Genomic DNA, 25,650 nt, shown 5'->3' with positions numbered 1-25,650 from the left:
GTAAAGAGTGTGTGATAAAATTGTTCAGCTTGACATTGAAAACAAAAGAAAAAGTTTACTTTCATAATAATTAACAGATCCTGAAAAGCAGGGGAAATTAGTTATCTCAGTTTGGAGCAGATGAATTAAGAATAATATGGACATTGTAAGCTCGAACCGGCAAAAAATGATGCAGTTTGTACACTAAAGGTGTACAAACTGTATAATAGCTAAACTGTATAAAATAAAACTAAAAGGTGATCCCTGGTGGAGTCCTCGTTCAACTGCGAATGGGCCATAAATCTGCTCATTAAGGTGTCCAAACGTAAGGCGAGCTCGAGCCCCAATGAAATAAGTCAGTGCGAGCGCAAACGAGTGCGGACCCAACTGAGTGAAGTGACCACAAGCCCAACTGAGGGAAGTGAGCCTGATCGCAAGTGATCGCGAGACCATTTGAAATAAATGAGCGCAAGCCTGAGTGAGCGAAAGCCCAACTGAGGGAACTGAACCCAAGCACGAGTGAGCGCGATCCCAATTGAGAATAGTGAGCGAGAGACCATTTGAGAGAAATGAGCCCGTGCCAAATCGAGAGAAGTGGGCGCAAGCCTTGTTAAGATTAGTGAGCACGATCCCAGTTGAAAGAAGTGAGTGTGAGCCCAGTGCAAAATGGTCAACTATGCCTCGGCAACAAATAACCGAACAGTAAGTTTCCCTATTAACGATAAAATTTGTCCTTCATTGATTTTTTAAAGGAAAACAGTGGAAAGTTGCCGAGTTTGAACCAGTTCCACATATTTCTCGTATTCGCCACAAATAAAGTATTGTAGCGACAAAATAATAATTGAAATAAGAAGCTCAGTAATACCAGGTTTGATAGTACACATTTACAATGGAAAAGTCACTAGGTAAATTTACATGACAGAAAATATGAAACTAATACCATCAATCTATTTATGGAAAGCAGTTTCGTAAGTTGGACCACATCTTTTTAGTGGATCATTTTAAACATCAAATGAAGGTCGTCTATTTACTTTGGTATTCAAAAACGATACTTTGATAATAGAAACGAACGGTACGATAATAATGGATCTCATACATTAAGAGAAATTCAAACGAAATATACACTATCTACCAAAAACGTCACCGGTCACCACACAACTTTCGGAATGAAGCAAATCATGACATACCTAATATCGGGTAGGGTCTCCTTTGGCCTGGATCACAGCATGCATCCTGCGAGGAAGGCCTTCCACCAGTTGCTGATAGGTATCAGGTAGGATGGCAGCCCACTCCTCCTGCAAGGTGGTTCCAAATGCCGCAGATGAATTTGGACGAGTTGGTCTGGATCTTAAACGCAGCTCCAATTCATCTCACAGATTTTCTACGGGGTACAAATCAGGCGATTGAGCAGGCCACTGGTGTCGTTGCACATTGTTCTCGTAATACCACGACATAACATTGGCAGTTTTATGGCAAGGGGCATTATCATCTTGACAGTAACGTGGGTCCATTCCAAAGAATTTCCACAATGTGGTAAGCACTGAATTCTCTAAAATGTCCAGATAATTTGCACTCGTCATGTTACCAGGCACAACAACAAGCGGGTCTAGGCCGAACCAACAAATGCACCCCACACCATTACGCCACCACCACCAAATTTCACTGTTGGCACAACAGTCTGGTAAGAAGCGTTACCCGGGTTGTTGCCACATCCACGCCCGACCATCTCATATGAAACACGTGTAGCGTGATTCGTCACTTCGTAACACATGTTTCCATTGGTCTAGGGTCCAATTTCGATGAACCACCATGCCAACTTCCTGGCTTTGTTCGTTGGAGTGATGTGTGGCTTGTGGACAGCTGCTCTACCATGAAAACCAAGTGCATGCAGTTCTATCCTGACAGTGTTCAGTATAACTGATGTGCCCGATTCAATATGAAAATCGTGCTGGATGTCAGCTGCAGTTTGAGGACGATTGCTGGATACCACTCGCTTCAGCACTCTCCGGTCCTTGTCCGTCAATTTCTTGGGTCTTTCTGGCCATTTAGGGACACTGGTGACACCGTGACGTTTCCATTTCAGGCTTACATTACCCACCGTTGATTTTGGGTGGCGTAATTGGGCACTAATGGCACGATTGGACAAACCCGCAATATGACAGCCGATGATGACTGCCGTATCGAACTCACTAAGTTCTTGTCTGTGTGCCATTCTCAGTCAAACTGACTCCTCGCACGACGCACGATCACATGTAATGCCTTCTGCACCGAAACAAATGACTGGCGTCGTGCAGGTTGCTCTGGATTCCTTACGGCGATGTTCTAGCGGACTGACCAGTGACATTTGGTAGATAGTATAAAAGTATATATATATATATATATATATATATATATATATATATACAGTGGTTGTTCAGCCTACGTTTGGCCGATTTCCTTCCTTCCCCCTCCCGGGCAGAATGAACTCACCCGACCTGACTTGTGGCGTCCTGCAGTGTTGGGCACTGGCTTCCTGGGAACGGAGTTGTTTTTTCCGCGCGGATGACAATAACGCACAAAACAGGACCATTGTTGTGAGTGTTGTGTTAAATTTTTTCCAAGTGTGTGGGTTTCCGCTCTGTGACCAAAATGCCGCCCAAACTAAGCCGGTTTTGGGAAAGCTACGTTGCGGCTCTTTATGATGCCCACTTTAATGTTTCTGTCATTACAAAACAATGCAAGAAGAATGTTTGCAACATCAGTTTAAGGGGAATAAAAAATGTTATTAAAAAGTACAAGGGCAACGAAGCTCCACCATTTGGATCACCAACGAAGTTGCCTAGAAAGCGGGAATGCACCAAGGCCACCTCCACCATGCAGCGGAAACTTCACAAAATGGCAATGCAAGAAAATCCGCCAACACAAAGGTGTATGGCTAATCGTCTTAACGTGTCCTTGAGGACTGTGAGCTGGACGTTACACCATCAACTCAAGCTGGAAAAAGTCATGAAAGCTCTCGGCCATCTTCTCTCGGATGTCCACCAAAAGGAACGAAAGTGTAACGCCCGGAAGCTGTACGATCGGCATCTGGCAAAACAAAGGTGGATATACGTCGTAACGCTCGATGAAGCTTGGATTTACCTTTCTGACTGCGGTAAACCGAGAGCCATCCTGTACCGAGAGAAAGGCGCCAAGAACTTCACAAGGTGGGTCCGTGTCTGTAAAGAATGCTTCCCAAAAGGATTCATGGTCGTTACTGGCGACGGTTACCGAGGTAAACTAAAGATTCGTAGGGTGGCAAAGAACTGCAAAATAAATTCGCAGTATTTTCAGGAGCAGATTATGCGGCCGATCTACGAGCATGAGATCCCAACAATGTACGGAAATGACGGCAATATGGTGCTCATACACATTGACAAGGTCTCATCACATACCTTACGATCGTCCCTCGCATTCTGCAGGTAGATGGCGGAGCCAAGTGGTATATAGAGGCGATACCTTTCAATGAGGTACCTGTTAAATCTCCAGATGCAAGTCCTATGGACTATTGTGGGTTTGGATTGCTGAAGCGGGCTTTGGGAAAACAGCGTGTGACAACTGTGGAAGAACTTTGGAAAGCTGTACCAAGGGAATGGGATAAGATTCCCCTCACAGTTCTTCAGAGAAGCCTACTACAGTGGAAATTACGGTGTCGGGCTATATAATGCCCTATGGAACCGAGAGGTTCAATGCCGTATTCCCAAAAGCTCTCCATTAGCCAACTGGATCCAGTTCTTACTTTGTATTCCTATTTCTGTGAGATCCATCTTCATATTGTCCTCCCATCTGCGCTTAGGTTTTTCTAATGGTCGTTTTCCGATTGGAGTTCCAGTTAAAACTTTGAAAGCGTCACTATTTTCTTCCATTCTGGCTATATGACCTGCCCACCTAAGCCTCCTAGATATGATGACTCTAACAACGTTTAGTAAACGGGTATAATTTATGTAGTTCCTCGTTATGAAGTTTCCACAATTCCCCATTTCCTTTTCTTTCGGGTCTGAATATTCGTCTTACGATCCTGTTCTCAAACGCTTTTATTCTGCGTTCTTCCCTCAGAGCAAGCGACCATGTTTCACAACCATGCAGCATAACCGACATGATTATCGTTTTATATATTTTAAGCTCCAAATTCCTCGACAGAATTCGCGACGACAAAAGGTTTTGAACTGAATGATAACACGAATTCCTTGCTTTAAGTCAACATTTAATTTCTTCGTGAATATGGTTTTGGTCTGTTAATCTTGATCCTAGATATTTGAAGGTATTCACTTTATCAAAAGTATTGTTCGATATTTTAACGTATCTATAACTTGCAGTATTACGATCTTGACGGACTTCCATGTATTTAGTTTTCTGTGCATTTACTTCTAACCCCAAGTCCCTGCAAGCGCTTAATAAGATTTCTGCACTTCTTTCTATTTTCCCCTATCATCCATTGTTAGATTCACACCATCGGCATAAGCCATAACCTGGTGAGTACTTTTAGCTCTAGACCCTGGTTGCTATCTTTGATTTTCCTTATAACATACCCCAGGACAAAGTTGAATAATAATGGCGACAACATATCTCCTTGTTTCAGGCCATTCTCAACCTGAAATCTTGTGGACAAGAATTGCTCTACCCGGACTTTACTTTGGGATTCATTTAAACGTATCTTAATTAATATAAAAAGAGTTTTCGGTACTCCAAATTCTGTTAAGAAAGTTGTATGATGTTTCTCTCCTAACTGATTCATAAGCCTCTCTAAAATCAATAAATATAAGGTTACCAAGAAAGTTCTGTCGCTTTTTCACCCACCACCTTCGAATATCGATATGCCACCTAAGACGTGCCTGGAAGATCAAAAATAGTCCACATCAGCATCGACGACCTCCTGCCGACTTTCTGGAAGGCATGGATTCCGTCGCGATAGAACTTGGTGGGCCGTGAAGTGAAGAAGGTATCAAATGCATTTTGCTCCTCTACTAGAGATTTGAAGTGGCGTCCTCTAAAGTGACATTCCAAGAAATGGAACAGGTGATAATCGGACGGTGCTATATCCGGGGAGTATGGCGGATTCAATAGTGTTTCTCATCCAAGGCGTAGAATGGTGTCCTGTGTCATGCTAGCCATATAGGGCTTAGCGTTGTCCTGTAACAGGAGGACCCTTTGCGATTTAGAAGTGCTGGCTCCAGAGTTCTGAGTTTTTTTTAAACGGCTCAACTGCTGACAGTACACAGTTGCATTGATACTCTGATCAGCTGATACAGTTCCCGATGCACGATGCCACGAGCAGTTCACGAAACATACAGGAGGACATTCTTTAGGGCAGTGCTCGTTTCGGCTGTTTTGGAACCGGTTCATAGGATGCTAACCAATGATGACGCCGCCGAGGAGCTTTGTACCAGATCCACTTCTCATCACATGTCAACACCCTGTCCAGAAATGGCTCCTTCCTCAAACGAGACAACAAAGAAACATAGGTGTTTGCTCGCGTTGTCTTCTGGCCCGGAATCAAATCATATGGGACCCATCGACCCAACTTGTTGTGCTTTCCATGTTGATGGAGGTGGTGTCAAATGGTTTCTCCACTCACACTGAATTGTAGTCCCAGTTTCTCACATGTCTGGCCACTGTTTGCCTCAATTGCTGCCTGAAGATCTTCATTTTCTATATGTGTTGTTCTTCCGGCACGTGGTATGTTTCGTGACCGTCCTTAAACTTGTTAAACCATCGCTGCAGTGTCCGCGTAGTCATGACACCCTCACCAAAGGCCTGGCATATCTTCTGTCCCGCTGCAGCGGCGTTTGACCCCAGTTTAAACTGGTACTGCATATGCTCTCTTATGACGCTCTGTGGAGGTCCCATGTTCACTCTGTCCTTACGCAAGTTCACGGTGTAACTGAACTGGCACAACCAGATAGTATATTGGATATACCCACATCAACCACTGACCTTATCTCCATTCGTATTCAACTCACGGTGTGAGGGCCAATTGAACACAGACCTCCACAAAAAGCGACAGAACTTTCTTTCTTACCTTTATAATTGTTGTACCGGGGTATCGTATTCCCACTTCGGTTCGTGTATTTGGGAATGGTATATATCCGGTCGGTAGTTGATTGATTTCGTCTAAGTCTTCACTGACGATCTCCAATGATTTCATCTGCGTTTGGGGTTAATCTTGCTAATATTTAGTAGAATGTTTAGAGGAGGCATGTCAAGCATGGGGCCCGCGGGCCGCATGTGTACCGGAAGCCCGTGATTTGAGGCCCGCTGGCCTATTTCACTGCTTGAGGTTTTTCGCATATCGAAGTTTCCCAGTAATCCATATTTAGTTTTACTTTCTGAAAGAGAAAGATTGTTGTGCACTTTTTAAGAAGAAATAATGTTTTTTTAAAACTTTTTCTTAGCATCAATGAGAAAACCGATTGTTGTTGCTGCACTTCTGTGATGTATTTCTCCACTCAGTCTCCCCCTTACAGAAGGAAAATAGTTTCAATTACAAGGAGTGGACTGGTCGTCACAGCCTCGTCCAATTTCCACCCTTGCAGTGGGGGTTGTGAAATGTCACATGTGTATTCGAGTTTCTACTTTGTCTCGGCATAGCCGTAGCCGAGCTCAGTGTCTTCTTACACAGTGCGAAGTGTATATGAATTGTAGCGAACGTGTGCAAGTCTACCTCGCTGAACTGGCCATTTGCTTACCTAAGCAAACAATTATCTTGTGCTTTACAGTAAATTTCGTTATCAAAACTTTCAAGCACCCAAAAATAAATAAATAAATAAATAAAATAAAAAATAAAAAAAATTAAAAAATGTGAGCCCCGTGTTTTTCAAGAAAAGTGGAATATCGCCTATTTCTGTTGCGAAATTAAAGATAAAATTACTTGTTTGATTTTTGGACAAACTATAAGCGTGCCAAAAGAATACAATATAAGGCGTCATTGCGAGAGATACAGTGCAAAATATGACCAGTATAAAGAGAAATCAAGGGAAGATAAATTGCGCGATTTTAAGGCTGCTCTCGGGTAAGCAACAATCTATGTTCACGAATGTGAAACAGGACAATGAAGCCGTTCTCAAAGCAAGTTACGTCATTGCAGAACTTATAGCAAAGAATTCTAAGTGTTTTAGTGAAAGTTAATTTGTAAAAGAGTGTCTTGTAAAAACCGCTGAAATTGTATGTCCTGATAAAGTTCAAACTTTCAAAAACATTTCCTTGTCGCGAAATACTGTTGGAGAGAGGATTGATGATATTGCTACTTATTTAAGTGAGCAGTTGTTCTCAAAAGTTGAAAGTTTCACGTCATATTCCCTTGCAGTCGATGAAAGTTCAGATACTTGTGGTGTGGCACAATTAGCTGCGTTCATTCGGGCATGTAGGGATCCGCACGATACAAGATTTGTGGCTGTCTCGTCTCGAAAATGTGTTGTAAAAGTGATGTCTCGACTCGAAAAATGTATATTTCTCTATTGGAAGAGCCGTGTCTCGACTCGAATTTTTTCAGGAAAATCCTGTCTCGACTCGCCTCGTCCGCATCCCTACGGGCATGTGACAATGAGTTAAATATAACTGAGGAGTTACTGGACATAGTTTCTCTTAAAAATACAACAACCGGCGAGGACATCTATATATATAAAAGAGAACGTACAAATCCTTTGTCCGCTCATCACGCTAATACGGCTGAACCAATTTCTTTTATTTTTGGGGGGTTATTAGGATTTGGACCCTAGATGGTTTTTATCATATCACTTTAATTTTCAATTACCAGTGTCTTGAGATAATTGACCATTCAGGTGTCCATTACGTACAAATCCTTTGTTAGTTCATCATAGGTATAAAAATAAACGTATTTATATGCAACCCGCATGACCGTGTCACTCGGCGGGTTAACATAAATGACAGGCGTTATAATGGTTTTTATCATATCACTTGAAAGCGAAAAAGTAAAAATTATCTAAGTAACAAAGTTTATTGCGTTCCGGGGTGACCGCAGCGAAGCGGGGTGAACGCTGCTAGTCTTTCATGAAGTAATTAGTCTCTTGGAAAAATACAATCTTCCATTATCAAAACTTGTGTGTGTAGCAACAGACGGGGCTACTTCCATGACAGGAAAACAGAACGGATTTGTTGCTATGTTACTGGCCAAACAGAAAGAAGAATCTCCAAGTAGTAAATTTCATCATGTCCACTGCATTATTCATCAAGAAGTTTTGTGTTCAAAAGTTATAAGAATGGATCACGTTTTGAAATTTGTGAAAAAAAGTTGTAAACCTTATTCGTTCTCGGAGGTTGAATCAACGTCAGTTTTCATCTTTACTTCGTGACATCGGAAGTGAATTTGAGATTCTACCATACTATGCATAGGCTCGTTGGCTTTCATGTTACAGTGTTTTAAAGCGGTTTTGGCTTCTTCTGGAAGAAATTAACATGTTCTTGGAAATGAAAGGCGAATGACCTGACAAACTTTGTGATGATACTTGGGTACAGGATTTGGCCTTTATGGTGGACATAACAGGGCATTTAAATGATATAAATTTGAAGTTGCAAGGAAAAAATCAGGTTGTAGTTTCCCTGTATGACAATATTAAGGTCTTTAAATTAAAACTCAGGCTTTGGGGAGGACAGATGAGCACTGGCAACTTAATTCATTTTCCTACCTGCCAGGATTTCAAGAAGTCTCACAGTGATTATGATTTCACTCGTTATGGTTCCCATATAAAGGCATTAATCAATGACTTTGAGAATAGGTTTGAAGATTTCGAATTGTGTGAGAGTGATTTCTCTTTGTTTAGTGCTCCATTCTCCTTCGACGTTCAGAAGGCAGATAGTAGCATCCAAATGGAAATGATTAAAATTCTGTGCAATTCTGTGTTGAAAGACAAATATAATGAAATATAAATCCCTAAGTTCTTTTCTTACTTGCCAAATCAATACCCTGCAATGCGTCAGTTTGTTGCGAGAATACTAGCCATGTTTGGTCCCACCTAACGCTGTGAACAATTATTTCCCCTTATGAACACAAGCAAAATTCCTCATAGATCAAGACTTACAGCAGAGCGTTTGTCTTCCATCCTGAAAATAGCATCTTCACAGAATCATGTAGCTGACATTGAAACTCTTGTTTCCCGTAAAAGATGCGAATTCTCAAGGAAAAATCAGTAATGTAAGTATAATTCTGTAATTGTTCATTTGGCTATTTAACAATATGTTCTTGTTTCATGACTGTGTGTAATTTTTTCATCTCTATTCGAATATTTTTTTTTAAAAATGATCTGATTAATAAAAATTTGCATGGCTCGTACGATTTAACTGTTTGCAGACAGCATAATTACTACATTTGTCAAAATGTATATCATTTCGACAAAAAATACCGGTAAGATGTTTTACTACTTACAATTTTTGTTATCGATATTAAATTTTGTAACATCGAAATATAATGTATCACTTTTCTCTGAGGTGAGGCCCGTCGTTAATTTGGCTCGCCCCATGCATAACTTGAGTTTGACATACCTGGTTTAGAGTGTTTTGTTGGATGTTGGCGGGAGAGGAATACCTCGATAACTATTACAATCCGTTTTGTCGCCTTTCTTGTGAATTGGTACAATTATTGATTCCTTCCATTCTTGTGGTAATTCCTCCTTGTTCAAGATAAGGAGAATAAGTTTGTGTATCTTGTTTCACAATTTTTCATCTCCAGGTAAAATTAACTCAGCCGGAATTTCATCTACATCCGAAGATTTGTGTTTCTTTAATTTATTTATAGCGATTTCTAGAGGTCTGCGCGGATGCGGATATATATCTCTTTTTTATGCGGATAGCGGATAAAGTTGCGGATAATGTTTCCTACATTTTTTCTACCTAAAAATATGCTGTGAATTTTCTGATAATGGTGGAAAGAGCACTAGAAACGTTGGTTTTGAATTAAAAGTTTTAAGACCAGTTGAAAATTACTAAAATCAAAATGAAAGTGTGTTTGAAGCTTGTGACTCATTGACAGCAAAAGGGCAAAAAAATGACAGGAGAGTTATCCTTTTATTGCTGTTTTCAATATTTTTAGCAGCCGTTTTGTAGATGAATGACATCTCTAACCTAAACAGAAAGAAACGACAGGCCCCATCGCCACTCCTCAAGTACCGCTATTTGCTGTAAAAAAGAAAAATAATTGCCGCCAAAGCCCCTCTGATAAAGCTGAAAATTTTCAGACCATTCGCCTTGAAGAGGAAGAAATGTCTTCAAATAAAGTTTTTCTAGCTTGAGAGGTCAGGAACTAAACCCTAATTTAAAACACCGCATCCGCACCGCACCGCATCCCCTTCCATAAACTGAAAACTGGTCAGCAGAATTATCTTTGCCTTTTGTGACAAACTTGAGAAGCGCGTAGGTCACCGAAATAGTAAACAAATCATATCATACGCCCATCTTTCTCTCTCCCTCTCTCTTAAAAAAAGAAAAAATCTTCTTCACTGTTTCCTTTGAAGTACAGAGATACTGAATGCACCTTTGCGACCCCACAGATTTCTCTCTTCGGAGAGGTGCCACGGACCTCAATGAACATACCGAGGGATTGGAGTTTTATAACAGCAATTGTTTCTCTCGCTCTCTTTCTTCTTGTGTGTATGTGTATATGTATGTATCTTCTAGGCCTCTGGTAAAGAAAGAAAGAACAACCAATGCGTTGTTTCTCCTACCCTAAATGTGTCCAACAATGAGTGGGGGCTGCAAATAAAAGCAGTAAATTCTAAACTTCCTCTATTGCCTCTTCCCGAAATTAACGGTATAGACTTCCTATTTGTATTCGAAGTTATTTTCACTTCTAGTTTCAGTAAAAGCGTGGTCGTGAAATCTTGAGTTGATTTTGAGTTTAAAGTCCCGTTCAGCAGCGAGACTATACGAGACGAGGACCTACTGATTAACGTGGAATCCGAACCACATGAGCTCCCGCTGGGAACTGAACCCGGGTCTCCCACTCCAAAGGCGCGAACGCTAACCGCTTAGCCACATAGGAGCTTGGTCCTGAAAGCATGCATTGTACTGCGTTGTTAGTTTCGTTAATTTAGTGCAATTAGTGGTGCTAGTGTCAGTTCGGGATATGTGGATGTGTTTGCGGTACTGTGATTAATTTTTATTTCGTAATAACGAATATTTTTATTTGGCCTTTGAGCTTAGAAAAAATGCCCCTTTTTATGAGTAATGATGAAATTTAAAAACTTAGTGACGTGCTCTAAAATTAGTCAATTGAGGGGATATTACCTACGTGGGATTATTTTGGTCCGATATCTGCATTTGAACATCTTGGGTAAGTATATAAATCGTTCATTAATTTCTAATTTGTATCTGCACGGTTTATATTACATTTTATTTATCGTAGTTAGTATTTGATCACGAGGAAACTGATATATTGTTTCGTTTGATTCGTTTGTTTCGTTTGTACGTGTATTATAGAATATGTAAGTTGTACATATTTGCTACCTCATTATCTGCGGATGCGGGTGCGGAAAGAGATGTTGCGGATGCGGATAGAGATGCTGCGGATGCGGTAAGGATGCGGATGCGATATTTTGTATCCGCGCAGACCTCTAGCGATTTCTACTTCTATTCGGTTGGGTGTAGTGAGTGTAGTTAGAACAGTTCTGTTGGCTTTCTTAATATATAAGCGCGAGGTTGATAGCCTTTCTTAAATTCGTTGATGCCCTTATACGTGTCCCAAATGTTTTTGTTTTTACTGTTATCTTCAAGTTCCTTAATTTTAGCTTTCAGAAAATCGTGTTTCTTTGTTCTGAACGTTTTTGAAGTTTTCCGCCTAATGTCTACGAAATTTTCTGTAGTTATTTTGTTTGGATTTTGTAGCCAATGCAATTTTGCCTGTGTTCTCTTCTCTGCTAGTTTAGTGCATTTCTGGTCGAACCATGGTTTGTTGCTACGTATTTCCGCGTATCCCAGGTTTTCTTCTACTGAAATTTTAATGCTATATTTATTTTTATCCCAAGTATCCTCAACAGTAGTGCGCTCTGAACCTTCTAAAACCTAGAATTTGTTCGAAACTTGAATCTGGTATTCTTATCTCACCTGGCTCTCCTTTAATTTCTTTAAATTAAAACTCTCCGTTTTGAGACATTGAATATTTCCTTTATTCAACGATTATCTCTATCTCTTATTATGGCTGTTACTAGGTAGTGATCGTGTCACAGTCTGCTCCTCTAAATGACCGAACATCAGTTATACTTACCTTTTCTATCTACTAAACTTTTTTGTGTATATATTGGTCGCTCAACACATCCATAAATTCACTTAAAACCAATAAAATGTAAAATTTCACATATAAATACTATGAAATTCAAAAATATCCTTGGAACCATCGTTTAGTAATATTTATGTTTCACGAATATATGTATATTCAACACAGCAAGCAAAAAATACAGAAATACAGAATTGATTGAGAATGAATTCACTTGGGGTGAAGAATTTTCTTTTTGTGCTGCTCTACAACTTGGAGAAGAAATTGGGACTGATCCTCCTGATTGGTCAGTTTTCCATTGAAGTTTTGCATCAATGCAATTCCTTGCTCTGAGAGATCATTTATAATAAGCAGACCTTTCACACACTCTCAAGTCTGAAGGAAAGCATCGTTCGTTTCCCATGTTTCAGGGTTTTCTAATAAAAAAGTCCTTGGTGATCTCCAGTGCTTCAAACAGGCTTTCTGTGTTCCTGGAAACGAAGTCATAAAGGCTTTACCCTTCGTAGTCTCCTCATATCTTAAGCGCACGAGTTCTTCTCTTCCATCCCTTAAAAAACGCTGTAACCATGTCTTTCTTCACTGCTGCTGGGACGTCAGGATCAAAGAAACTGAGACCAATAAGTGGTTCGCTCAAATACCACAGATGTCGTGAGAAATTGCGCAATACTGCTTCTGCAACTTTTGCATTAATATTCTTGTAGGAGATTCAGGTTCTTTGCAGTTGAAAGCGCAAAAGGAGAGGAATACCATGTCTTCAAATACACTGCGGCGACAAATATGTTGAAGTCGAGATGTAAGGTGAAACTGTGACCGGGAAAGATACATCTTCAATTTCACCACAGGAACATAGAATGTGATTCTCCTTCACCACGAACATAGATCCTGGAAGAGCTTCACCAACAACAGGAGAGCAAGTTGCAAAATTTCTTTGTAATCATCTCTGTGTTGATAGTGCGTCAGCTGCTGCTTGAAGAAAGATATCAGTTCATACTTTACTGGGGTCAAAACCTCTGCGACAAATTCGTTCTGGATTCTGGTGTCGAACTTTAGCTTGTCAATTGAGTTCCATGACTCAGAGAAACGTTGAAAGAGTTTTATGCATGGACCTATGAAAACACCGAAAACCATGTCGAACACTCTCGCCATAATTAGTTCCATTATATGACGCCTGCAAGGGACCCTGACCAGATTCTTCTGTATTTTCTGTTCCAGCAGAGTACAAGCTCCATTTTGGGAACCCGTGTTAGATGCTGTTGAAAGCAGATGAAATACACACATGTGGTTAAGTTCCAATCTTCCAGCAATTTAAGAACAGCTTCAGACTGGAAGTACCACTTCCATTTGGAATAACAGGTACTCCTAATAGTTTCGTGTTGCCATTCCCCCTGGGGCCGCGGTGGCTCAGTGGTAGAGCGTTCACCTCTGGTGCTTGGGGTCCCGGGTTCGATCCCAGCCCCCGCCAAGTGAACTTTGTGGTGGACAAACACCGTGTGCGTGGGTTTTCTCGGTGTTCTCCCGTTTCCTCCCACTTTCTTCATTCCACCATTTCATTCATTAATCATCATCACCGTCTCCTTTAGCCTAACCGGCATAACCGTGGGACGTAAAACTCGCAGATTTTTTGCCATTCCCCAAAACGAGAACCGCTATGCGATTAACTGATTCCTTAGAAGTAAGAGCAGGTAACAACTTCTAATCCCAATGCACTGTAAGTGGACCACCAGATGAAAAAGACGAACAATTTTCCCCTGCGATTTCCCTGTGGTACTCTCTGCGTGTTCTTCTAATAAATTCCTTATTAATGCAGATTTCTCGTGAGCTGTGGCCCAAAGCTTCCGCTGCAGCAGCTAGGACATGAGTGGCATTTCTGTCGTTCATTTTTGCACGATCCAGTGCTGAAGACAGCTCTGGTGTAATGGTGTTGTCTGGTCGACACAACTTTGGCTTTTTTGTAACGGACAGCCTTTGGAACGGATCTGCATAATATACTCACAGGCGCCCAATGTTATATACTCGTCACGCACCCTATATATGAGATCTCTAAATATATCATCGTCAAACTTTACAATACGTCGTGAATAGATCTGGAGGTCATATATTGTAAGTGTGAAAACTATATCTCAAAAAGAGAAAGTTGGGCTGATCAAGGTTAAGACACGCTGAGGTTCGCATGTAGTGCTTACGTAACATAAACGTAGCTATAAGTCTGAGCACGTTGAGCGACCTTTAAATATTAAAATATTACTTTCATGAAATTTTGCAAACAAGATTAAGTAATAAAAAGGAATAAATTTAAGGGGTGGGACTCTGTTAAAATAAATTTCGAAATTTTCACATATAACTGGTTGCCACCCTAATATATATATATATATATATATATATATATATATATATATATATATATATATATATATATATATATATATATATATATATATATATATATATATATATATATATATAATTTAAATCAATCCAAAACAAATTTTCCAGGCTGCTGGGTATTTGCTATGTAACGTGTCCGTCAAGAAACAGAAGGTATCTTTTAGTTTTGCATCGGTGCAATCCAGGAAAAAAAAAACGTTCAGTTTAGGCAACTGGTTGGTTGAGATTGACAGACCTATTTCTAAGCATTAACGTTAAAGTGTAATCTTTAAGCATGCACATTATATAGAAGCTAAAACAATACACTTAATTTAAGATAATTTCAAATTTTAAATCTTGTACGTTACTGATGCAATCTCACAATTACACGATGAAAGGTAATTATCACCCCACATTATTGGCAGGTCTTAGCTGTACTAAGTACGCTCGACTACATACTTATCTCAAAACATTGTCTTTCCTCCCCTGGGGGCAACGTAACCTGCTTTTATTCTTCGAATAACTATTTTTTTTTTCAATATTACGCAGTCTGATCCAAACGAAATGAAATGAAATATTTCAGTTTGTCCCACGTTTATATCCTTTAGCCTAAGGGAGACAATGATTAAATCAATGAATGGTAATGAAAGAATTGCTGGAATAAGAAAGTGGGAGCTCCCCGAGAAAACTCACGAATACGATGTTGTCCACCGCAAAACATACTTGGGCGGGGATCGAACCGGGACTCCACGCTCTAGAGGTAAGAACTCTACCCCTGATCCATCGTGCCCCCTGCAGTCTGATCCAAAACCGATCTAAATTTGGCAACTCCCCTACACGGTGCACTTACAACGCTCACAGTTCTCATCATTTACTTTTTTACGCATCAAATTCAGTATCGTAACCGAGGGGCCCGCAGGGTCTGCAGTACCAAGGGGCCCGCAGAGTTTGGGGGCCCACCGCGAAGAAAATGTCGAAAACTATAAGCAACAAAAAAGTGAGCTGAATACGGAATATCCATTTCCCTAAATAATATTATTTATTTAGAAAAGGAAATATATGCTCTGGATGAAAATTTATCCATTCTGGTAATATAAGTTTAAAAAATATCTTAGCATTCGGGGATTAAGGAAAAATAATTTTGCTATTGACTGTACAATGTACTCAGAATGTCTTTTCTTGGCGCAAAAATATAAGCAAAATAATATGCATCCCTATTACTACATTCAGTTCAGAACCTTTATAACTTACATTGTTGCGATTTCAAGTTGGTATTACACAATGAAATAAAGTTGAAAACAACAATTCGGGATCTAGCATATCTCCTATTAATATGTAAGTATACTTTGGATTTTAGCATTCCCGGTGTATGCAGAGCTTTTTTGTTAATTTTTGACCTTACCAGTGAGTGTTTCTGCAGCGGAGAGATCTTTTTTCAAAATTAAAACTGCAAAATTATATTATTTACGCAGATGTTGTCTAATGACTAATAAAGTATTCTATTCTATTCTATTCTATTCTATTCCATGTCTCAAGAACGGTTGACCAGTCTCAGTATTTTAAGTGTTCAATGTGAGAGAACAAGAGCAATAGGCGTAACTAATATAACAGAAATATTTGCAGGAAAAAAATGCTAGAACATTACACCGCTTCAAATGAACATTCAGCAATTCGTCTGCTTTTTTTTTTTTTTTTTGATGAGCATTAATTTTAATTATATTCCATGGTCACTATGTTAATTATGATTTATGAACCATTGTCTTCTACTGGAACATAATATAGTAGGAAGTTAATGGAGATGGAAAGGGAGGCCCAAAAATAATCATGCGGGGGGCCGACATTTTTGTGTTACGCTACTGATCAAATTAACTTTTAGTAGCAGGTTTGATCCATCTCTTTTTTAAAACTACCAAGTATAGATTTTCCACTTGAAATCTGTCATAGTCCAAATCCCAACATCAAAAGGAAAATAAGGGTACGCAAAAATGTCAAAGCAAACTTGTACATTTTTATGTGGAGAAATCTGGAACAGCTTGAATCCGTTTCCCAACAATGCTGTATTGTTGTTGCTACTTTAAGAGCCTAAAAGAACAGCCTGCTAAACTGGTAATGCTGCTTTCTTATTTAACACCAAGCCATACCATTGTCGAGCCCACATGGGTGCTGCGATTGAAAAAAAAAACCCTCTTGATTCTAGATTGAAAACCACCTTTTCGCAACAAGTTTCCTCTAACACATCAGATGTGTGGGTTCGCTACGGGCAGGCGGCACCCACAGCGTCGGGCTATGAGTGGTAATGTATTAGGAAAACTCTGTACTATGTGAGAAGAAATAGAGCGGAAATATTCAGTGAACTGAGCAGACAGTGATAGTGTAAAATGGAAAATCTCCCTGATTTCCAAGCGCAAATTGTTGCCGTTCGGTTCTCGCTGGGATAGTGACTAAAAGTAATCACGGCTTACAGAACTCATGGAGAAAACACATCGGCAAAGAGGAACAGAGGTCGGAAGGAAACCCTCAGCGATAAGACTCGCCGAGCACTAAAGCGAATTGTCACTCAGAACAGCCGCACGACTGTAGTCCAAGAGATAGAGGAACTAAAGTACACACAGAGCCCGAAACGACTCAAAACGACACAAAAATGCATGTCTTCAAATTTGTACATACTTTAATGTGTATAAATGAATTGCCTTCTAATGGTGGACATAAGGAAATATGTCGATTTTTGCCATTACGGATATGTCCGCCATGAACATAAAAAATGTGAGCAACTATAGCATGTCAAAATGATCTACTGCCTTGTTTTCATTAGTTTTGACAGACTAGTATGTTATGTTTTGATCACTACGTCAAAAATGTATACACATGCGCGGAAATGTGAGGCGGTTGTCGTTTGTCTCTTGTTATCAGTGTTACCAATGTAGCACTTTGTCGCTTGATCTAGAAATTTTTAAAGATATTTTTTTCAAAAACAATTGGTTCATTTATATTGTTAGAATAGAAATTTAGCACCTTTTAAATGTTGTATAGTGACTAAACTAGCATTATTTCCACTAAAATTAATATTTCTAGCGTCTTCTTGCAGTGTGTTTAGTGGCAGTATTATTCACGTTATTGGCAGTGTGTTTAGTATCATTACAACATGTGTGTGTGCCCTATTACGGACAGGTTTGACATATATTTTGTATGCCATACCTTGTCCTTCGGGCTCCATATGTAGCATCTTCATAGCCTGTGTCGACAATGACAATCCGCAGCGAGTGATATGCCATGGACATGCGGTGTCGTTTTGCAGGGTTTATCTCAGAAGTCAAATTCATCTACCGTAATATAAGTCTCATCCTCCCCCTCCCCAGAATAAGCTTCAAATCTGCTCGCCTCCCAATGTTGAAGACAACTCTGCTCCCCTGATCCTCCATAGCATTGTTTTTCAACTTCATAAATACTTTGGATCGCTCAAATATATATATAGGAGTTGGACAAAAAAACCTAAAACGTTTGCAAATGTATGACAATCATACTTAGTATGGTGTGGGGCCTCCTTTTGCGTTCAAAACAGCTTGGATCCGACGTGGAATGGACTATACAGCTCCTGAATCATGGTGTGTGATATTTTGTACCATTGTTCCTCCAAAACATGCTCCAGTTCCTTAAGGGATGCTGGTGAAGGGTAATGAGACCGAACACGCCTTCCTAACTCAGATCACGATGGCTCAATGATGTTCAGATCTGGTGATTGTGGGACCCAGTAGAGGTGTGATAGCTCCTTTTCATGCTCCTCAAACCATGATTTCACCGCTTTTGCAGCGTGACATTGTTCCAAATCATCTTGGTAGATGCATCACCATGGGTAGGACCTTCCCCCCCCAAAATGGCCTCATACGCCTTAACATTCATCACTCCATGCAGGACTATGATGGGATCTGCAGAAAACCACGATATCACTGCCCATACTGTAACAGAACCACCCCCATGCTTTACAGTTGAGAGCAGACAGTCTGTATCATAGGCCTGCGACGGTGTTCTCCATACGTAAACACGACCAGTTGTTGGAAACAAGGTGAAGGTCGATTCATCGGACCACATTACGTGTTTCCACTGCTCAGGAATCCAGGCTTTGTGGTACTTGCACCACTGGATACGCCTCTTCGCATTTTTTTGCTGTGACCAGGGGTTTGGCGATAGCGGCCCTGCCAAGAATTTTCATTTTATGAAGTCCCCGTCGCACTGTTTTCGATGAAACCGGGTTCTGTAGGCCGGAATTGAGTTTAGACGTAATTTTCATTGCAGTGGTCTTCTTTTTAGCTGCTACAATCCGTTTTAATGTCCTCCGGTCCCTATCTGACAGGATTGTCTTTCAACCACTGTTGTGCTTTGCAGACGTCGTTTGCTCATGAATTGTGTATGCCCTCGTGACATTGGACACAGTGCCTTTCGATACCCCCACAATGTTCGCCACTGTTGCCAATGAATCTCCAACCAGCCTGGCACCAACGATCATGCCTCTTTGGAAGTCTGTCAGGTCGCCCAATTTACCGCACCACTTTCACACCATGACCCTCACAGGTGAACTGGTGGTTACTGCTGACGGAAGAGGAAGGTACACATGACACATTGAAAACAAAACAAAAAAAACAAAAAAAAAAAAAAACGATCGGCAACCGCAACACGTGTTGTACAGTGGAGGGCCAAACTTACGGGTCCTGTATGAAGTGCTTTTCGATTTTTTTTGTCTACCTCCTGTATATATATTATGGGAACGATATTACCTTTCCCCCCAATGTTGAAGACAGATTTGCGTCGCTGTTTGGGTGTACACTAAAAGCAGCGTTGTTAAGAATTATCAACAGATCTAAAAGAACTGAAAAATTGTATCAATATTGCTGTTGCATCTGTGACAATGAATACGTTTACCCGAGTTCAGGAAAATTGGAGTACCGCTCTTCTATTTTTCATGCTACTGGTGGAGGACCTATTAAGGATCTTTAGACAATCTTGAGACATTCTTAAGTAAACGTGAAGATTTTTCGAGTCATACTACTTTCTTTTAATATATCAGTTTCGGATATACAGATGGTGATCAGAAAATTGGAAACACCTGAACGAAATTGCAACTTACCAGATTAATATGGTGTCGGGCCACCTTTCGCCTTCAGAACAGTCTTAATGCGACGTGGGATGCAGGCATAGAGGTCGTGAATGGTAGCAAATGGAATTTTACACCATTCCTCGTGCAGAGCATCGGCCAGTTCTGTGAGAGAGGATGGAGGTGGAAATCGTCGCCTGAGTCGTGTTTCCAAGACGGACCACAGATGTTCAATTATGTTGAGATCTGGGAATTGGGCGGGCCAGGGGAGGTGTTGAACTTCATCCCGATGTTCCTCAAACCACGCTGCAACAACGCCAGCTGTGTGAATGGGTGCATTATCATCCTGGAAGATGGCGTCATTGTCCGGGAACAATATCCGGACCATAGGATGCAAGTGGTCTCCTAAAATTGCGACATAATCGTTGGCAGTGATTCTTCAGCTAAGTGTGACCACAGGACCCAATGAAAACCATGATATGGCGGCCCACAGCATCACCGAGCCGCCGCCATGTTTCACCGTTGGGCGGAGACACTGCAGATCATAAGCTTCTTTGGGCGTTCTTCACACATAAACACAGCCCGTGGTTGGGAATAGGGTGAAGGATGACTCATCCGACCATATCACACGTTTCCAGTCCTCAACGGTCCAAGTTGCATGGTCGCGGCACCATTTGCGGCGTGCGAAACCGTTATGGTCCCTGATGAGCGGTTTGGCCCGTGCAACACGACCCCGTAAGTTCATGTCATGTAATTCGCGGCGGACTGTGATTGTCGAAACAGGGTGGGGAGATGCTGATTGAGTTCCGCCGTCACTTGCTCCGCAGTGGCACGACGGTTCTGCGTGACAATGCGCTTTAATACCCGGCGTGACCTCTCACTCATGATTTTCTTCCGCCCACTGTTCCGCTTCCCCGATGTGGTTTTCCCGTGTGTTGTGTAGACCGCCATCACCTTCAACACTGTCCCACGCGACACACCTAACACAGTAGCCACTGCCGTCACACTCACTCCACATAACCGCGCACCAACAATTTGCCCTCTTTGAAAATCTGAGAGGTCTCCCATTTTACACTACCTCCGTCTGCTGCAGCCTCTGGACACTGCTGTTCCACTGCGCCTGACGTAGTATGGAGACCGACCTAACACACCACCACCAGCTGTCTGGCGCTGCGGGCGCCACGACACCACTGCCAACCCATACATCTGACATGTTGCCAACTACAGGTGTTTCCACTTTATTGATCACCATCTGTATATGCAATTTTTATCATGCAAACATCTCAAGGGAACATTGTTTGGTATGCTATACAACAACACCAGATGAAAAATTTTACCTACCCAATATAAAATTGTATTTCTTTAAATGGCACTACCTCAGGTTATTACATATTTCAAATTTATATACAGTGAAACCTGTCTTCAACGGACCGTTTATCAAACGGAAACTTAGGATTTAGGATTTAGATTTCTCGGCTTTCAGCATCTATGGTCATTTAGTTTGTCACGTATGAGGGATGACGTCTCTCGGCGAGCACACTATCTGGGAAATAGAAACAAGAAAAGATTGGAGAAGAAAGGAAGCGGCGTGGGACCTATAAGTTAGATACCGCCCAGGCATTTGTCTGGTGTCAATGAGGAAAAGACCCAGGAAAACCTCATTCAGGATGGAGAGGCCGCGGTGGCTCAGTGGTAGAGCGTTCACCTCTGGTGCTTGGGGTCTCGGGTTCGATCCCAGCCCCCGCCAAGTGAACTTTGTGGTGGACAAACATCGTGTGCGTGGGTTTTCTCGGGGTTCTCCCGTTTCCTCCCACTTTCTTCATTCCACCATTTCCTTCATTACTCATCATCACCGTCTCCTTTAGCCTAACCGCCAGAACCGCGGGACGTAAAACTCGAAGATTTCATTTCATTTTTCTCATTCAGGATGGCTGGCCTGGAAAATCTTTTTATACTTTTTCGACCGAGTGGCGACACCAGGAATCGAACCCGGGGCCTCTCGCACCGAGGGTAAGAGCGCTATGTGCAATCAACAACGGAAACTTGTGTTAAACGGAAATATTTCACGGTCCCATGAATTTACTAGCGTAAATTGTGTTAAATTCCCTTCATTAAACGGAAACTGTATTACGTGGACAACGGAAATCAAAATAAATCTCTTAACGGAAAATTTCAAGTTTCTGAGTACAGCATTTAGAAAGCTTTTAGACAGCCTAAAAGTTGTTAGATATATTTTTAGCAAAACAGATAGTGACGTGCAAACCAGTAATAGTAGTACGGAAAATTGAAGTAATAAGATTTTGTTCACATATTCAAAGCTTTGGACTTAAAAGTAACGCGTTAGTAACACGTTACTTTAGGAGGAAAGTAACAGTTACTTTTTTGGGGCAAGGGGCCGCGGTGGCTCAGTGGTAGAGCGTTCACCTCTGGTGCTTGGGGTCGCGGGTTCGATCCCAGCCCCCGCCAAGTGAACTTTGTGGTGGACAAACACCGTGTGCGTGGGTTTTCTCGGGGTTCTCCCGTTTCCTCCCACTTTCTTCATTCCACCATTTCATTCATTACTCATTATCACCGTATCCTTTAGCCTAACCGGCAGAACCGCGGGACGTAAAACTCAAAGATTTCATTTCATTTTTCTCATTCAGGATGGCTGGCCTGGAAAATCTTTTTATACTTTTTCGACCGAGTGGCGACACCAGGAATCGAACCCGGGGCCTCTCGCACCGAGGGTAAGAGCGCTATGTGCAATCAACAACGGAAACTTGTGTTAAACGGAAATATTTCACGGTCCCATGAATTTACTAGCGTAAATTGTGTTAAATTCCCTTCATAAACGGAAACTGTATTACGTGGACAACGGAAATCAAAATAAATCTCTTAACGGAAAATTTCAAGTTTCTGAGTACAGCATTTAGAAAGCTTTTAGACAGCCTAAAAGTTGTTAGATATATTTTTAGCAAAACAGATAGTGACGTGCAAACCAGTAATAGTAGTACGGAAAATTGAAGTAATAAGATTTTGTTCACATATTCAAAGCTTTGGACTTAAAAGTAACGCGTTAGTAACACGTTACTTTAGGAGGAAAGTAACAGTTACTTTTTTGGGGCAAGGGGCCGCGGTGGCTCATTGGTAGAGCGTTCACCTCTGGTGCTTGGGGTCGCGGGTTCGATCCCAGCCCCCGCCAAGTGAACTTTGTGGTGGACAAACACCGTGTGCGTGGGTTTTCTCGGGGTTCTCCCGTTTCCTCCCACTTTCTTCATTCCACCATTTCATTCATTACTCATTATCATCGTCTCCTTTAGCCTAACCGGCATATCCGTGGGACGTAAAACTCAAAGATTTCATTTTCATTTTCATTTTTTTGGGGGGCAAGTAACGCGTTACATTTTAAGAGAAAGTAAAGTAACTTGTAACATATTTATAAGTAACTTACCCAACACTGCTTGTACGTCGAAATGACTCTGGTATACTTAGCATGGTTTCTCAGGCTAAAGTCTCTGTGAAAAGTTGGGCAGACAAGCATCGGTGTCTACAGAAAACCCTCCTTGACTATTGGAAAAAAATAAGTTAACGCATGTCTATTCTTTGTTAGTTTTGCGTGTATTAATGAGTTGAGTTGATTTTGAGTTTAACGTCCCGTTCAGCAGCGAGGCTATATGAAACGAGGACCTACTGATTAACGTGGAATCCGAACAACGTAATCTCCGCCGGGAATCGAACCCTGGTCTCCCACGTCAAAGGCACGTATGCTAACCGCTTAGCCACGAGGGAGCTCTTTGTGTGTATTAATTCGTAGTAGAAACAAATACTATAAATTGACAAAGGTACGTACACAATCTTATTTTATCTCCGTATGTCCATTACATGCATGTACTTTTTTTTTTTTTTGCATAGATCTACCTTCGTTAACCGGTAACCTATTTTTAACGGAAGTTTTTGCGAATCCTGTTCAATTCCGCTGAAGACGTGTTTTACTATATTAAAAGAAAGTTTACAATACCGTTCTACACTTGTTATGAACTATTGCAAACTGAGGACTCCATGGTATCACAAACATCGAAAAACAATAATTTGGGAGCGGGGGGCACTATAACAGTAATAACACAAGTAAAACGGACGGCGCAATGCACGTCAAAAATACATTAACATGATATAAGAATGGGAGTTCAATACTTAGAACTCTCTTGCGTACGGTAGTTAACAACCAAATAGCTAACTAAATACTCTATATGAAAATTAGTAAGTAGAAGAAAATTTGTAAGTAATAATAAGATATAGAAATTACCAAGTTTCATCCAAAGCTCAGCGCCTAGGCGAGAAATAATTTTGATAAAATATTCCCACATATCGGAACGAAATGCTGAATACTCCTCCACCTCACCGAAAATTCACATTACACATTTAAACATCAAAATAATTCAATAAATTTCTCTATTGTTTATTAGGAACTCCATCGTTACAAGAACAACAAAGCAATCTTCATTGTTGAAATTCACTTAAAAAGATATAATTTATTTTTGTTTTGATATCACAAAGATGAAACTGTTTCGGATGACTTGGACAATGCGAGTCGGTTGTTGACTAGGACGAGATAGGTGTCATTCGTTTCTTATTAACTTGTAGATCATTAATTGTATGACTTCCCAAACATTTAATTTTTACGCCGAAAATTAATAAAAATTCGAGATTAGAGCAATTCGGATCGCATGTCAATTGGGAGGACATTGGTTTTAATCGATCAATGATTGACAATTGACAAATAGATCAATGGCTAGTAAAATATTTTCCTGAAAATTTGATTTTTACTCAGGAAATTAATAAAAATTCTGGATTTCGGGAAATGTGGACCAATCGTTGATTGGGACGCCATTGGTGTCAATTGATTTGTATTGACAAGTAGATTAAGAATTCTTATGACGCAAGGCTGGTCCAGGGGGCAATCGCCCCCTTCCCCCCCCTCCGAAGAGGAAACTTTATTATTTTATATATAAATAAAACCCATCCAAGAGTTTGGAGCTCTTAAAATAGCTCTAAGTGGAGCTATTACAACCTATTCCCCCTCAAAATCCGTCCTGGATCGACCCTGGTATGACGTTTTCACAAAGAATCTATATTTAGTTGGGAAATGGGTATGATATTTTGCCGAAAATTAAATTTTTGCGCGGGAAATTAATAAAAAGTACAGGGTTTTGGGCAAAGTAGACCTATATCAGTGGCTGGTTGGTCCTAGCAGTGGGCTGGTTGGGACGACTTTAATGTTCTTTGATTCGTATTGACAAGTGGATCAATAAAAGGCATTTTCCCGAAAATTCAATTTTCACCCCGGAAACTAATAAAAATTCTGACTTTGCGGCAGTATGGTCCAGTTGTTGACTAGCACGACATTGGTGTCATTCGATTCGTATTGACAAGTAGATTTTCCAAAAAAATTTAATTTTCAACCGATAAATTATTAAAATTTCAGGATCTGGGCAATAGCGATCAACCATCGACTGGAAAATCATGTGTATCATTCGATTCATACTGATAATTAGATCAGTGTTATTGATGTGACATTTTTCGAAAATATAATTTCTACATTGAAAAATTATCGAAAGTCGGGATTTCGAGCAATGGGGACCAGTTTTCAACTGGAACAACGTTGGTCTTAATCGATTCGTATTGACAAGTGGCTCAGTAATTGGCATGACATTTTTCCGAAAATTCAACTTTTACCCTGGAAACCAATAAAAATACTCTCTGGTAAATTGGGCAATGTGGAAGAGATGTTGATTGTTATGATGTGAGTGTCGTTCGATTCGTATTTACAAGTAGATCAATTATTGATTTGACAATTTTTCTTAAAATTTAATTTTTACGCGAGAAATTAATAAAAAATCGAGATTTAGGGAATGCAGACTACACGTCGACTGAAAATACATAAGTGTCAATTGACTCGTACTGACAAATAGATCATTATTGATTTGAATTTTTTTCTAAAATT

The 25,650-nt window shown here is 40.6% G+C and overlaps 2 protein-coding genes across 3 annotated transcripts in view; one reads left to right on the top strand and one right to left on the bottom strand.

Annotated features, from left to right (window-relative positions):
• LOC145673900 (uncharacterized) overlaps nt 1-24,089 on the bottom strand; it is a 34,001-nt gene extending 9,912 nt beyond the window's left edge. The window contains exon 1 of the mRNA XM_081743709.1: nt 23,953-24,089. Coding sequence (XP_081599835.1) covers nt 23,953-24,013 — 61 coding nt within the window. The 5' untranslated portion in view covers nt 24,014-24,089. The remainder of the gene's footprint in view (nt 1-23,952) is intronic.
• Nucleotides 11,019-25,650, top strand: part of LOC145673899 (piwi-like protein Siwi) — a 147,881-nt gene continuing 133,249 nt past the window's right edge. Inside the window, exon 1 of one of the 2 annotated variants that reach the window (XM_081743708.1) lies at nt 11,019-11,278. In XM_081743708.1, coding sequence (XP_081599834.1) covers nt 11,173-11,278 — 106 coding nt within the window. In that variant the 5' untranslated portion in view covers nt 11,019-11,172. The remainder of the gene's footprint in view (nt 11,279-25,650) is intronic. The other variant, XM_081743704.1, reaches the window with a different exon arrangement.

Source organism: Thermobia domestica, chromosome 17, assembly GCF_964235325.1.
Source record: "Thermobia domestica chromosome 17, izTheDome1.hap1.1, whole genome shotgun sequence".
NCBI lineage: Eukaryota > Metazoa > Arthropoda > Insecta > Zygentoma > Lepismatidae > Thermobia > Thermobia domestica.
This window is presented reverse-complemented; position numbering and strand designations above follow the sequence as displayed.